Source organism: Xylocopa sonorina, chromosome 8, assembly GCF_050948175.1.
Source record: "Xylocopa sonorina isolate GNS202 chromosome 8, iyXylSono1_principal, whole genome shotgun sequence".
Lineage (NCBI taxonomy): Eukaryota > Metazoa > Arthropoda > Insecta > Hymenoptera > Apidae > Xylocopa > Xylocopa sonorina.
In genome coordinates, this window is record NC_135200.1 from 2,024,940 (window position 1) to 2,041,810 (window position 16,871).

A 16,871-nucleotide genomic window follows, 5' to 3' on the forward strand; every position below is an offset into this window, starting at 1 on the left:
TTGTTTATCTCTTTATAGCTGTGCCAAAGTGATCTTAACGAGAACGAGCTGGCTTCTTGTAACACAACCCTTCTGATTCTCGCCTTCTGAGGGCTCCCTTTTCAATTTTCAACATTCTATATTATCTCCGCATTTTCATTCTACCCGCTCCATTCAAACTGAACCATAAGTCACTCGTTACCGGTCCACGATTCGTGCTCTGAAACGTACATAGTAAAGCTAAAAATATCGTTGGATATCTTGCAAGCTTGTTAAATTGAAATCACGATTATCTCGAGAGCCTAAAAAATGAATTATACTTTGAACTACTAGATCAAAAATCCTTTTATTCGGAAAGCTGTTATTCTTCTAAAGAATGAATTTCTTCGAGTAACTACAATTTTCATGCTAAGAAATGCATTCCTAAGAATATCCTCCATTTTACGCGGATTCTGTTTTTCTCGCCGACAAGAATGCTAGTATACAGCCAGCTAATAATAACAGAGCATCGCTGAGCATAGTGGTTTCTTTCATAACGCGATTTCGGATTGCCTAAGAAAAGTATTAATTTTTAGCACGGGTAATCCGGCTATACTCCGGAATACGAATGAATACATGATTAAAGCGGAAGCTTGGGATTTTTTAAACTGCTATACCTTTACTGTAACTCTCCTTTTCTCCTATGGAGGTGCACTGCGATGCGTAATGAAATTGTCTTTATGGTTGCGGATATGAAATCCGATACGACAGGGAAAATGGTTCTATTTTTGTGTTCAAACATAGGGCTAGATAAGGCAACAGGAAGGATATCGAATCAAGAAGAGTGCTTGTGAATTTAGTGGCATACAGGTTGTTCGAGAAATTGGTTTTGTCGACAAAGCTGTTTTACTTGAACAAAGGGAGCAGACACGAAGAAAAAAAGTCCCGATCGTAGCGAATTTTCATGCACGTGTCTTTAAATTACTCGCACAAACGGTATTGCCAGTAGAAATATTGTTAAAAATTACAATTATTTCTAAGATATGTAATATTTCGAAATCAATGATAAGCAGTGAAAAACTTCCGATTCGTTAAGTTTCTGTTCCTCGATGGCCATTAAATAAAGAGGAAAATGGAAAATTCTCGTTTTTGTTTAAAAGGTAAATGTGCCACCAACTTTAGTCGATTCCTTAGTTTGAACAACTTTTTTATCTTCAATTTAAAACGTGACCGTGCACGGCTACCAACTTGTAACGCTAGTTCCACTTTTTCTCCATTGTGAATCGTAACACGTTTTTTCACGTTCTTATACTTTATTTGATTGTCCGGCACAATAGTCGAAGAATGATAAATTAATACAGGTCAAACAACCAAGTAACTGTAAGTATGATTTAACGAAAGAATGAAAATAGTCATGTACGGTAGATAAAACTGATAGTTTTAAAAAGTTACCTAAAATTTGTTTACCTCTAAAGTTAAATTTGTTAAAAATAACGTAATTCTGAAATGGGCGTGGAGAAATATGGTAAACGAGCGAACAAGCTGGCGGGAAGTACACGTGTTCCATCGCCGTCAGAAGAATCCCGTGCGTCAGCGGTTGATGAATTTTCATAGGGGAGACTTACCCTGTAACCCCCCAAATGTTTGACCAGACACTTAAAAGTTGCGTCCCTTCCGAGCGGTATCGTTAGATTCATGATAGGGCCAGCAAATTCGGGTGGAAAAGCACCGCCTGAAACAGATACGATGCACGTGAAAAACTCCTCGGATTTGCATATCTTGCTCGTTGTAATTCAGGGGCATGACGTTCATTTACTAAGCTAGACACAGTTGGTAAAGAATGACCAGTTGGAAGCGAGATAAACTTGGTGAATTTTGTATAAAGTTAGGGATTGATATCAATTGAATCATACGAAACGTAAATAAAATGATGGCACGGTTTTAGTTTTCATCGTATTTATAATCGAAGTAACGCGTGGCACTGAAACGAGAGGAATACGGTACGGGAACACAGGATCGATAGGAGGACGCGTATATATTTCACATTTAATGCCATTGTTAAATTATTTTTGTACTTAACGCGAGGCGTTATTTATAATTTTATAGCTCGATACGCGCTCCGGACATTTCGAATATTTCTCCCGTAGAAATGATGATGTCACTGTCTACCTCTTTTTTCCCATTTCTACTTGTGCGCTGGGCTCGCCTTTATTTATGCGAATCCATTATCCTACTCCTTTGTGAAATATAGTGAATAATATTCACGATCGTAACGCAGACGTTTCCATTATTTTTGGCTTGAACGTGTGTGAGGTTTTCCCATTTAAACACACACTACGTAGACAGGCGACTGCATAATTAAAAAGCATAGAAGCAAGATTTACTCCTTAACAGGCGGCACGAATCTAGACAGTTGAAAACTGTATTTTTGAAATTGTTTTTTGAATAAAGTAAAAAGGCAGATTGAAAGAAAGTTCGTCCGAGGTTTAGCGTAGAATTTCACGGAATACAGCTCGTTGCTTGGAAAAGCAGACACGTAGGTTAGATTTTATTCCAGGAGTTTAAAAACGCTTCAACGCGCGCGCTGCGAGCCACGGTGTAACCAAGTAACATTACGAGGGTAGAAATTGATTTCCTGTTACTCATTCCGCGCAACATCTCGCGGAAATTCCTTCGCAGTATTTACATTTGTCGTTGGCAACGTAGCGAGAATTGTGTTAATATTGTTGCGCAAAATTTATTCGTAAGAACGCGAACGTACCAGCGGCCGTGCCCCGTACCCCGCGTACCCTTTTGATACGTGCCCGCTGGAAGACGCAGAAAGCGTCGCAGTACAGATGCTTTGTACTTCGTGCAGTTACACATCGAATTTCATGTTTCATTTTCGTGGCGCAGCGTGCAAGGGTAATTTGATACAGAATAAACGAGCCGTGTCTGCGCGATGCTCATAATATCAAATGCCTCGCATTTCCCGCGATATTAAACGTTACTCGATTAGTCCTGACCGACTCTCGCTGGTTTCGTTATCGATTCTATGTATTGTAGCTGTGCATTTTCTCTAGCGTTTCTTAATCAAATTCTACGGTTCCTTCTGCCAATAAAAAGTTACAGCAAAATAGAGATTTTCATTATGTGGAATTTGAGAGCAACTATCGTTGCCAACGTCTCTGAGTTATAAACGTTATATTGTAGTGTAAAACTGATCATTTTGTTAAAGTATAAACTATGGATCTATTGTTATCAACGTAAGCGAACAAAGCTAAAAAATTAGCTAGTTTACCCCTGTAGCGTCAATGCGCACGAGTACATTTGATTTCTAACGAAGTTCCTTGCGCGCCTCAGTCGTTTAAAGTTCAAAGCGTAATAACAATAACATAGAGACGGCAATGCGCGATACAATAAAATCAATTTATTTCATTTCACGATACTATTCGTTGAATAATAATAGCAATAAGTGTAATTATATTAAATAGGAATCGCAGTAAATTCTTCTTCGTTATCACGAGGGAAAGATCCGCAACTTTTTCGTTACGTATAATTCAGAGAATCGTTATCCTTTCTTTTCATAAGGAATAATAATGACTGAAATCTCGAAAATGTGTCGTTTCACCGTTATCTGTTTTTCTACCTGAATGGTATAATAATAACGACACCTTTCTCGTCGATATCCAAGAAACAAGTCAAAGTACCTAATCGTAATCCTTGAACGAAAGAAGAAGATATGTCGGATACCGAATCACGATAATCAGATTCCCCGCTCGGTCGCTTTTTATTAAACAGCTTTCCATTTTTTTTCTTCGTAGTAAATAAATACTGCGGAAGTTTCGAAATGCGACCACCGCGGAGATTGAACGAAATCGCGTGTTTATTAGTGATACATCTGCAAAGCCGAATTACCGTGTCAAACATATTTACGGAGTTTTTTATTTAATCGCATCACAGAATTCGTTTGATAGAATTACGATCCATTCCAGATTTTGTAGCAATATTTAATTCTTCGGACAGATCGTTTATACTTTTGGTATGAGGAACACCAGACAATTCCATGAAACCGAGCTTCAAACAAGGAAAACAGATTTTTCATTTTCTCAAGAAATATGAAATACGAAATGTTCGTCGTTGTTTTCTTTTGCTTTGGGATGTTTTATTACCAAGAGAAAAATTGTATTAAAAGATGCACATGTATACCTGTGCGTGTGCCCAATAAAGTACATTACACTCTAATATCCCATATTTATGGTACTCGTGTACGTAAAGCGCAATATACGAGTATTATTTTCGTCCCCTCTTCGGCATCGCCACCTGCAGCATCGATATCCAAGAGGGAACTGCATAAACCAGTCCCTTGATTTACGTTTCTCAATTTCTTCCAGAAACGATGCGGCGTCTTAAAGAAACGTCGCAACGGCATCGTTCCCATGTCAATTATACGGCTCGTCTTTGAGTAAACTAACGGGACTTCATAAATGTTAAACGCGTGCTGGTCGCGTGAAAAGTATCTGTTCGAAAGCAACCGTTGACAAACAGAGAGAAGTAGTCCAATTCCAATTAGAGACCGTTGGTATGAAATTACAATAATTAGCTGGATGCTGTCCGCGTTGAATACTTTTGAATCAATCTCTTTTGGATGGGATGGGCAAGAGAAACAGATGTCGGACGGCGCAGAAGAATAGAAGTGGAACGAGCGGAAGTTGAAAAGAGCGAAACCGAGGCTGAGATGTCGCGGAATAATGAAATAGGAGGCGCGACACTCTTTAGTTAAACGGGGATGGTAGCGTTCGCGAGGTAAACTGTGCAACAAAAGAGGAAGGGCGGGAAAGAGGTATTTCCGGGGCAAAGATAAGCTCGAAGTCAAGCCGTGGGATCTCGGAGACAAGCTTGACCTATTTGTCTTATAACAGCGGTAATAGGATCGGAAAGTATTATAAGTAGAAGTGACAATCGCCGTGGGACAAACAGTCTGCCGAGTGGCCGAGAGCAAAGTAAATTGATGGCGGCGGCATTACGTCGAAATAAAAGCGAGGAATAAACGTCCAAGCGGCCGCGACCCGGGGGGCAAATAAAATCCTCGTATCGAGTCTCGAGGTGGGAAAGTTTCCTATCATTGTAATTTATGGTCGGTATTAATTCACGAATGGTCCTCGATGCGCTTGCATCCATTGTTTTATTGTGCTTTCGAGTGAAGTTGGAAGAAAATTACCTAGCTTTTCGCCCGTTTTGCCAATTTAATACGATATCACTTTCACGAGTCACTTGCGATGGCTACGGGAACAGAGGGTTGAAAATAATAATGGCGTTTTAAGAGTCGTTTCGATTGTCGAGGGACTTGTAAGGGACTTGCTTTCGAATACTTTATGGAACAATTAAGTGAGAAAGTGTGACAACATGATTTTTCTCGATACAGCGGGCTTATCTATTCTTTTATATACGCGTAAGGTCGTAAGGAAAAATAGAAATTACAGTTACATACAAACGAGTTTGAAACCTTAAAGTCTTGTCAAAACATTGAAAAAAGTACACCTAAAGAAACTACCGAGCGCGCTGAGTAAACCTTTTTATTTGGTGGTTGACGGATATTTTATACATTTTGCAACGTTCTAAGAACGAAATTGATGAGACGACGTGAAATGACTGGCAAGGAGGAAATTTTTACGCCAAGTTTGAAACGTCAGGAACGTTGAGATCTTTCGACGAACTGGTTTATTGATTTTCTGTTTCCATCGGATACCGATATTGAAATACAACGACCGGCAAGAGATTAAAACAAGTCCTTTCCTTTTGGTAATATCGCTGCGCTATTGGATCTTATCTTAAATTATTTATAACGCGTTATTCTGCTCGGAGATTTTAGGTGAGGTCTATGTGAGAGGTATTCCAATAACGTAAGGCATGCCCGACGACACTCCTCTAATTATTTTAGAGCGTAATTATGTAGTCGTTATAGAGAAGAGCCACCTATCCCTACCCAGCCTATCGTAGCGGAAAGTATTTTACGAAGAAAATATATATCGAAGTAGGTGCGATACTTCTTGAAAAAATGTACAACTTCGACGACCAACAGTGAAGAATGACGAGGAGGATACAAAATACAAAGACAATTCGATTGCGGAAAAACTTTGGTTGCTTCACGATTAATAAAATTCCATGTTATGAAACGAGAAGTGCGCGTTACGTCCAAGATTCTAATCCAACGCTGACTCGAACATTCCGCGGAGGTTAAGAATTTTACGATATTTAATATAAGTAATAATATGCCGCGAAAAGTTGGATAATATGCTGTTGCTGAAAAGTTTTTGTGGTTAGGTAACGAAAGATCGTTATCCGTTGCGCATAATACTTGAACAAAACAACAATAATAAGACGCTCTAACAATTACTTCATTTGAACTCAACTCATCGAACATTACGTGTAATCCGAATATTTATTTATAACCGTTCTGATACGTTATAAAAAAGGAATATCTATAATATATAGACGCGCTCCGTCGTTTCCCATCCCATGGCACTTTGCATTTCCAATTGCAATGAAAACCGTTTCGTTGATCATTTCCTTTGTCTACGTTCTGTCTTTCACGGACGTTTTTGTCCCGTTACCCAGGAAATACCGGGCGCGGTAAAAGTTTCCTTCCCTCTGTTATTATCTTCAGTTGAAAAGTAGATCACGGCACACTAACAACGTAAACAATATTATAGGCATACGTTACGGAGGGAAACGTAAATCTGTGATACGTAATATCGCAACGATAAAAATGGACGGAGCCTGTAGTTTTCATTGCTTCCCGTGCATATTTCCCCGGTTAAGTGATATATACACGACGATTAAGCGAACAGACGGAGTCTCGCTAACACGAGTATTATGAAATTTTTACCGAGCTATCCCTTCGCCGTACAGGCTTTCTTTCTTCCTCTTTTTCTTTCTCATTCGAGATACTAGTCTCCCCCCCCCCCCCCCCCCCGTGAAAGGTAACAGCAGTATTCCTGCAAAAAGTATGACTTTAATTAAAGCATGGAAGGATTTCGCGTGAGTTATTTGTTCAGGAAACCTTGATGTCTTTTGTTATGGAAGGAATGAAGAGATTCACTTGGTACAGAACGAAGTACCAAAATTAACCGGGTGTCTCTAAATCAATGCATTTATAGCGCAGCCATGCGTCGAAGTATGCTCGCGTCCTCGTACTCGCGATTAAAACGAATCGGCAATTCGCCTTACCAATTCTTACTGCTAATGTAAAGTGTGCATCATTTGCATTAAATTTTATCCATCATTTTTTCATGCAACTTATAATTCACGAGTTATTTGAAGTTCTACTTAAGGAATTGAAAATGCACGAAGCGAACGTTTAAAACTCTGATTAACATGATTTCGAACCGAAACTCCCGCATTGTGTAATGGAACATACAAAACCGTCGGGGAATTATTTCCATAGAATTAAACGGAATTTCATTTCGCTCCCGTGTACAGCTGTCTGAAATTAGTTCGAGAGCATTTTGCAGCTACTCTACTACTTTCGCTGCAGGGAAACACGTGCGTGTCACTCTAACTGGGTTTTAATTTTTTAGCTTCTTCTAATAAATTCAACGAGTAAAGCGAGTAGCATAGCTAATAAAGAGGGACAAGAACGAACTGGCAAGATTTACAGCAAATTTTCTCTATTAAACGTCTGTTCGATAAGTTTATTTTATTATCGTACGGAAAGCTACAAGAAGTCTCGATATTACAAAGGATGTGATAAAAAATAATATTTCCTACTAGATCGTTGCAAATTACGAACGCGAATTACAAACCTTTTGCGAATAGTAATAGACTAAACTAGTAGTAAACTATTATAGTAGTAGTAAACTAGAGATAGGCAACACTTCAAAGGGAACATGCAGGGCGAATTTCGATTAGTCCTCCACGACGAAAATTACAGTTCGTTTAATTCTCCGTCTATTTTCATAAAAATACTATCCGAATTATACTTAATAATTACTTCGATAAATTGTTTGATCTGATTTTCATCGAGGATAAAACTGAAAAAAGAGGAACTTTGCGTATAATTCGCCGCAATGCATGTCGCATCCGTTTGAAGTGTCTAGTTTCGAGGATCACTGCTCTTCTCCTTTCATATGTCCACGCGCTATCCTCGTCGAGCTGTTCGAGAGTCAATTTCTGGAATCGAAGCTCGACGACCTCCTTCGCTTAAATTTGAACGCGCGGACCTGAACGTTTCGAAGTTCAAAGTGTCCAAAGCGAACATCAAGACGGGTAATTCCTCTGTGGAATAAACGTCATTTATGGGGGCATGTAATACTTGTAGAACATTTCCGACGCGTTAAGTATCGTCCCTTCCTTTGAATCCTGCGTTCGATCGTATTAAGCGAAGCGATCGAAATAGATGATACTTTCTACAGCCTGCTCGATTAAATAATTAACACTTTCCGCGGGATTTGTATGTCGCAATTTTATACTTCCGTGAGGAGCGGAAAGTCGACCGGCCCAGTTCTACGGTATTCTGTAATCTCGTGCTTTCTCTTCGTATCTTTTTATCCGCCTCGCTGTTTCGAAACTTTCCGCTCCTCTTTCCTACTTTTCTATATCTTACAATTAGTTTCTTTAATATCTTCGTCCTTTTTCAATTCATTCCAGATTTTTCGTCTCGACTGCAGCTTTTTCACTTCTTCCGTATTTAAGTTCCTTAAGATTCTCTTCGACTTTCTCATGCCAGACTGTTATGACATATTTAAATAAGATCCAGCACGTATCGTATTATAAAAGGTTGACAAATTGGGAAGGTATCGATTTGGTCGATTTTAATTTTCGAAGCTTGCCAGTCAATTAAAAAAAGGAAAAAAGAAAAAGGGAACTGAAATCCTCGTACTGTCATTCACGAATAGTTAAAGAGTAGACGAAAAGAACGAAGAACCCACTAGTGAAATACGCATACAAAGTTAATTATTGGATTTTGCTCTCGTGAAAAAGAGGAGAAAAGATCGAAAGCTTCTAGTAGCGAGAATGAAAGAGAGCTCGATGGACAATTTTTCATATTTTTTTTCCTTTCGTTTCTCGCGTCTCCGCTCTGGTAATAATTTCTTCGCGGCTGTCAAAACGGAACGTTGAACGACACTCCAGGAAGTCCGTAAGTGGCAGACAGAATTGATTCAACTTAATTTATTCTTGAGTTTGGCTGCATTGAATAGCCTCTCCTTTCGTCTCGTCGTTCGTTAAGCAGCCGATAAGCAGAACTTCCCAATTGGCAGGAAACCTCCTTTCAGTACCTCGCACGTTCCTTCAAGACCTTATTTATCCCTTTCACCGTCGGCCATTAGCGTTCAATATTCGATATAACAAAAATTGAACCTGAACCCTTCGCAATTCCTCCTCCAGCTGTCGCCCTTTCCACAGCCACCGTTCGCTACTTCTATAAGCATCATTGTTTGTATACTTGTCAAGTATTTTGTTTCATACAGATGCGACAGGCTTACGTCTTTCAAAGTTGAAATAAATTTGTCAAAATGATTATTGCATAGAGTGAGAAACAAAGCCGGAGTTTCATCGAGTGAGTTCGGAGCGAAGCTCCGGTGGCCCGTGCAAAGATTATTGCGTTTGCTCCAATTATTCATTAACTTTCACGGAAGAATTAGCGGATAATGAAGCGGAGGAAAACTCGAAGCAAAGTCAAGATTCATCCGGGGTAGTGTGCTTAATTTAAGAGGGCACGATACGCGCTCGTATTACAACACGCTTTCATTAGAAGCCTACATAATGGGGCTCGAAGCTAAGTAGCTAATTGTAAGCGAGAAACTCTCGAGAGCCAGTTGTCATTTCTCTTGTCGTATTTACCTCAACGGGTTACTACGGTAAAATAAAGGGAAAGAAACAGAGATTCCATTGCTAAAAATGAACCGACATCCGACCGTTTACTTCGTTTCGCGACAAATTCCTGACAAAAGGAAAAGGTTCGATGCGAATATCGTTCAATACTGTAGATTATTTATTAATTAAGAGACAATTACGAGAAATTAAAAGATCGATAGGTAGTTTTTTACAATTCCAATAATATAAAATAATAAGATCACTATGAAGTATTATATATTATTTTTACAAAAAATTGTCGAAAACACCAGGCAGACAAGAAGAAGATCGTAAGATAGTCGTAAGGATAAGATTATTTCGGAAGAAAAGCGTAAGAAATATGAAAGAAAAAGAAACGCATCAACTTCATCGATCGCGTGTATCGCGTACTTTTTCGTCGTTGATGTTTTCGGGAAGTCCTCGATTCATCCGGTTTCTCAGTGAAAAGAGAACAGCGCAGCCGACATCCGCAAAAAGTAATATTTCAACCGGCGGAAGGTTGTAAGGCCAATATCAGCGTATATCGCCGGTGACAGGGTGCATTTCAAAAGCGGATTAGTTCCGGTATTGTATTTACAGGTGGTCGTGAAGTGAACGGCTTAGTTGCGAAATTGGTCGTGCGCAGCCCGCGATGCATCATAACTCGCGGCGTTCGTCGAATACAGTCGGTTTTAAAATTCCCCCATCGAAAGAACTTTCCGCGGTAATTGACGCTCTCGAAACCCAGTTCCATATATAATATCCCAAACAGAGACGATTCCGTTGCTCGCGTCCTTTTTTCCGCCTGCGTCCACTCGTGTCGAAGGACGACAGAAAACAGAGCTTGTCAATGATACAGTCAATTGCTTCGAGATATCGCTTGCGTAGCGTAGTGCACGTTGCATTTTTATTAATCTGATAGCCAACAGCGTGGACAGAAGCCATAGCTTTTAGTTAACTGTTTCTTTTTATCCAATTAAGATTAATTTGAAAATTAATTCGTAAGAGTAATAAAAAAAAAGGAAAAACAAACAAACTGTAAAGACTACTTTCACCGTAATGAATAGTAATGTGAATTATATAGATCGAAACGAGAATTGATTATAAAAAGTAGTAGATATGTCTGCTGTAATTAATTTGCCTGTTATTTGATAATGAAATTATGGAAAATACGACAACAGGCACCCATGACAACCAGACCCGGCCTCCTCTACGTAGTTTTCAGAATTAATTGATTCGCTCGAAATCTCGACTAATATAGCACGAATCATATTCAAGCGAATCGGGAAATTGATTACACGGTTCCATTAGAACAATTTCCCGTGATAAAAACTTACCAAAAATGTCGTTCGGATAAATTAGGAGAGCTATTAACACCATTAATAGTGCTTTTTGCCGATCCACCATTTTGTTACAGTCATCGATCCACCTGAAACAACAGAAAAAGTTAATTAAGCGCGTGACAAAGGGTGGCACGGCATCTGGAATAATTAAATCGCAACAATTAATTCTTTCCGCCTTCGTTAACGAACGAAACTCTTAACATTACGGAGAAAAATTTCCTTCTCTCACTTTCTCTCTCTCTCACTCTCTCTCTCTCTCTCTCTCTCTCTCTCTCTCTCTCTCTCTCTCTCCATCTTTTGTACTTGCATTGTGAAATTTTAGGAACATTTCTTTCGTTTACCAACCATGGAAATGTATTGAATTCGCGATAAGGGATAGAATGTATTAATTGCTCTAAATTTTTTAGAGAGAGATAGAAGAAAGTCTTGTATATAATTTTTATGAATAATAATTAATATTTCATTGTACAGTTACCAAACAATATCCGATTTAACTAGAGATTCCGATTAAATACAAAGTATGGGCAAAAAATCCACGATCTATTTAAAAATTTTATTCCAATCCGCAATTTCGCTCTTCACGAGACATAACTGAAAGGAGTTGAATGGAAGTGAAAAAAAGTTTCCCATGGCATCGGTAATGTGGTTCGTATCGACCGAGTAGAGTCGAAAAAACTGAAAGAAACTTTCGACTAAATCGAACGAGCGGAAAAGATTACTTAGCAAGGACATAACGATAGACTATTACTCTTCATTAGCTCCTTCGGGGAATAATGAAGCTGAAGTCTTTAGCGACCAATCGATAAGATATTGATGATAAGATATCATTGCAAACTAAACGAGCGGCTGACGTTTTTACGAATACCTTAATGTGACCGCAAATTAACAGAACAAAATGTATGATTGTGAATAGTTACGATAGCCCTTACGATTTAGGAATCGTTAGTAAAGTTGTCCAGCAAGTTCTTGTCTTAGAATTAGGATTAAGCTCCGAACAGAAGATTCATGTGTAATAATTAAATGGTTTATTGAGATAATTAACACTGATTGTAATTCTATTGGAGTTATTAAATTGGCGTACGACCACAGTTGCTCAATAAATATTAATTAGATGATGACGGCTCCAATTGAATGATCAATCATGTGTTTGTATCAGTAGGATCAAGAGTAGTGTCAGAATCATTACGAATCTTTGCATACTTATGATAGGTTTAACGTTATCCGAGGTCCTCTTATTCTCTCTTGTTCTTACATAAATAGATGGTGCATAACATATAATAAAGAATGGTTGACGATTAGAAATTAAAATATGTCCCTTTAACGCATATATCGTAGACAATCGGTATTTCAATTAACTAATTAACAAAGATATCAAGGAGAACGTTGCTTATATAAATAATGCGGATAATATTTTCAATATTAATGAAAGTACTTAGCAATGCGAAACGGTATTAAACTCGGCGGGAAGAACCTATTCCATGGAAACTTGAAACTCCTCTTATGATTTCAATTTATCACCAATCATCTTCTACGTCTCGTTACGTGTCCTTCTCTGACGAGACGCCTCTGATGATTTCTTTATCACGTTAATCGAGTCTCGTATGTTTAAACTATTTTCAACGGATCGACATAACGCTGCCTCGAACGTGTACCGTCTGTTTCATCTCGGAACAAAGAGGCTCGTTTAAACGACCAAAGCTGAAACACGAAAATAAACCAGCAAACGAACTCGCATAAACCAAGGAAGCCGGAAAAATCCTACTCAGCCGCGTTCCTGTGCTTTTTTAAGAACGCGGCCGCGTGAATACGAGGAATAATAAAAACATAAATTTCAAAAGTTTAAATGAGACCGAACTGCAAAGATAAGGAACCAAAGTAGCAATGTTACTCGAAGAAACTCGGTTGCTGCTCGCGGAGATTCGAATTTAGATACAAAAATTGCGGGAATAAGTTGAGAGCTGAGTTGAGAAACGTGTGAAATAGTTGCGGAGAAATAATAACAATTTAGGCAGCTGAACACGTTATCATCACACGATACTGAATTATTACAGTAATATTAAAGATAGGCAGAATATTTTTCGCGAGAACAGTGAATATCCTATAGAAACTAAAATTACTTTTTCTAACAGCTACATTTCATTTCTCTTAGTTTTTTCTGCACTTTTTCCTCCGTGCATCTCGCTCGTTTTTATTTTCTTGAATTCGCTTTTCATCCCCTCTCGCCTGCTTTCAGCGTCCTCTTCAGCTATCGTTCATTTTTTCTCGCTCACTCTCGCTCCGTTTTGCTTGTTACCGTCTTCTTGTACGACTTAAATGTACGATACTACTTCGATGCAACCGTATAAAACGCCATTCCAAATAAATGATTTCGTCCGAACAATATTTACGTTGAATTCTGACATGAAAAAGAAGTTATAGGTATCAGTCCGTTCAAGACGTTTATAATATTACATTTTCAATTCGAACCATTTACCATGATATATGCCACTTCTTATATCGTATATCAAGCAGTTTATTTTCGAACCCTAAATCAACACTTGTCTCTTCGTATTTTCGCGCGTTACTTTTCTCCATTTGCTTGCTTCCACTTTATCTATTATTTCAAACACCCATTTCTCCCAGTTCTGGACGCGAGAGGAACATCACGGAATATGTAACACACTTTGATCTCTCGGCGATCGAGCAAAAAAAGATCCTTGAATGGCATCGATCCGAATGTTTCCTGGGAAAGTGGACGGTTCCGCTTTCGAGTCTAAGGGGTTCCGGTCATCCTCGTTTCCGTAAAATCCGCGAAGTCGTAAAACGCGTGTCGCGAGTGAAAACATTAAAGCCGCGTCGCTGTTTCTGACAGAATTCCGCGGGGACAATCTTCGTCCTTTCAGAGGGGCTTTGCAGCCAAATCAAAACGTCAGATTGTATTAGAGATCATATACCATCTGGGTCGAAGAGAAGAAAAAAGTTGCAAAGCAACGTTATGAATTGGGATCACGCGTAGTTGTTGCAAATATCTACAAACCAGATTTGTCATTTAACTCTTCTTGAACGCTCGACTTTTCAATTTGGAATATTTGTTTCATCAAACGGAAGATTCTTAACAGTTGAGATGAGGAAAGAAATAATTAGTAGATAGAGACTTGTTTAAGGAACTTCAACATTAAATTCAATGTTATTGTTTTTCGATATACTACGAAAAAATTAGAATTAGTAGTGTAAAAAAGGAAAATGTGGTTTCTGAAAATTAACAATACCGAGTGACAATTTTACAATGTCTTCAATCCGTTTCTATATCTCGATATAAATCTAACATAGAACGTGACCGTGTATAAGAATTATATATAAAATGGCAGTGTCAAATTTTTATGTTCATTATCGATCAAATTAACACACACACACACACACACACACACACGTAGCTGCTTCGTTGCTTATATTTTGATGCTCACGTGCGTATAAGCACGTTTTACATAGCGTGTATATAGTTATTAATATTTTTTATTTATTTATCACGTATGTACCAGCTATTCGATCAGCCGAGTACCTACGAGATACCGTTACCCAATTTTCTAGCCAAAAAGTTATGAGCGTACATGACAGTGTGAACTAGTGCTTTATCTTGGTGCAAAATTGGTGGACAAATTATCCTTCCTATAAATTTATCGTTTCGTCGTCATACTCGAGTACTGATTATTTGTTAACTTGACAACATGGCATCGACATCGGTTTCAGCGAAACTTATGTGTAATGTAGTTTTCAAACAAATATTTCAAATGTATTTTTTCACGTGTTAATATTTTTAATGGTACGAGATATCAAAAAGTCGTCAAAATGAAGGATTAAAGATATATATGCTTCGTAATGAAATTGTTTCGTTCCGAGAAACGTAGAAATTATTTTTAACCATGGGATTTAGCTATGTAAACAACTTCGTACAACTTCTCGTATCTCTTTAGAGGGGAAACGCAGTCGCGCAAAGAGCTAATCTACATTTAAAATTTCATTCGTGTCGAATGTAGAACAGGTCCGCCAACAGGCTGACCTCCTTAAACGCGTACCACCGATCCGTTAATTTAAGGAAATTTTCAAATAAAGTTCGGTCGTTCATCAAACCGCACGAACAATCAGCCATCTGGAAAGGAAATTCATCCCGCTGCCACCGCGGAGATTGTATATATCAAAGTTTTCTCGAAATGCGAGGCATTTCACTTTCCTATACGACGCGTAACCAGATGTCTGCGTAATGGAATTTATTTGAATTTAATACAATTTTCAGCCGAAATTGTATAGCCTCGCCTCGCGATTGTATTATTTCGGCACGTTCCTGAAAAGTCAAATTAATGTGTGCTATTAGCAGATTAATAATTTCTCATTTTTCCGAGTGCATCGACGTACTTATGTTGTTCGTAATTTTTCCAAGTTGAAAATATCCATTTTACAAGTTTTATAATAAATTGATTCGTTCTCCGCAAACATGTCCCTTCAATATCCGTGTACAACCCGCATGACTCGGAATCCATGGCTCCCCACATGGCTCCCCCGTTACAAGGAAGCTTATCGTACATACTTCAATGGATTAAAATTTTTAAACGCGCAAACGTTGCCGCGTATACGTTTAATAAAAATTTCAGTTCGCGGTAGAAGTTTGGTTGCTCGTGGCTGTCTCTTGGAGTAGGTAATTTTACACCTTAAGAACAGGTTTATAACAGTTAAGTTCAGTGGAAGTTTGTTTTGTTTAAATCTCTTGCAGCAATACTAGGCGGGGCGGGGACTCTCAAAACTTTTTCCATCTACACAAAACCGTTGGTTATTCTCCTGGTCCGAAGCAATAAGTTATCGTATAAAATTCCCGGTAGATTCGATAAATTAATCGATTCTAACGTTAATTCAATAAAAATATTTTTCGTCCCGAATGTTTTTTTTTTTTTGGTAAATTGAAACATTCCATTATTGATAAAAATTTAATATGTCACTTAAATTTATCGATTCAGTGAAAATTTATTTTAATTTTTTCTCTATTAAAAAAAAAAATGTCTGTTATTCAAACTATTAATTACCATCGTTTGAAAAATATTTAACCTCCAAGCTCCAAATCATATTGTAAAATATGTACACTTCGAAAATAACATCCTAAATTATGTCAGTTAGAACAACCCTCGAGACAGTATAAACAGATCCGTTCGGAATATTTTAAAGGTTCTATATCCAAAACACATGTCGATATATCAAGCATAACTCTCGGTTTTTGTTGAACCACATCGTAAATCTGGCTCGATGTTGTTCTCTTAAATAGCAGCATCAAAATAGAATTATAAACAAAGTTAACAGGTAACTTTTTACACGATCAAAACATCCATTCTGAATACTAAATGCTTTTATAAAATTGGATACTTTGAAACAATATAGTTTGCCAGTGGAAATTGTTCGTTTCGTTTTACACGATCGTAAATATAAATCTGTATTGTTCGTAATCATCGACACGAATGAAACAGAAATTGTACGCGATATTTCTTGTTCTCGGTACGTTGTTAATGTAGGATAAAATGAAACAAGAGAACGAACAAAAAAATTAACAGTATATTTAAAATACAATGCTATCCTCTTTCGAGCCTGAACGCTGACTGACTTTCTCCCTCATCCACTCCTTACCTAGCTCACTCCTCGTCACTCTTCGATTGTTTTTCCAGTCGACCGTTAGCTTACTTTGCATATTTACTATCGCACGCATTTCACCCTTCACGTTAATACATTACACGTATCAAA

At 38.1% G+C, this 16,871-nt stretch overlaps 1 protein-coding gene across 1 annotated transcript in view; it reads right to left on the bottom strand.

Moving 5' to 3' along the window:
* The window catches only part of LOC143425956 (lachesin), an 85,374-nt gene that overhangs the window by 25,604 nt on the left and 42,899 nt on the right, over positions 1-16,871 (bottom strand). The window contains exons 2-3 of the mRNA XM_076899051.1: positions 11,109-11,200; positions 1,584-1,690 (exon numbers count right to left, since the gene is read on the bottom strand). Coding sequence (XP_076755166.1) covers positions 1,584-1,690; positions 11,109-11,200 — 199 coding nt within the window. The remainder of the gene's footprint in view (positions 1-1,583; positions 1,691-11,108; positions 11,201-16,871) is intronic.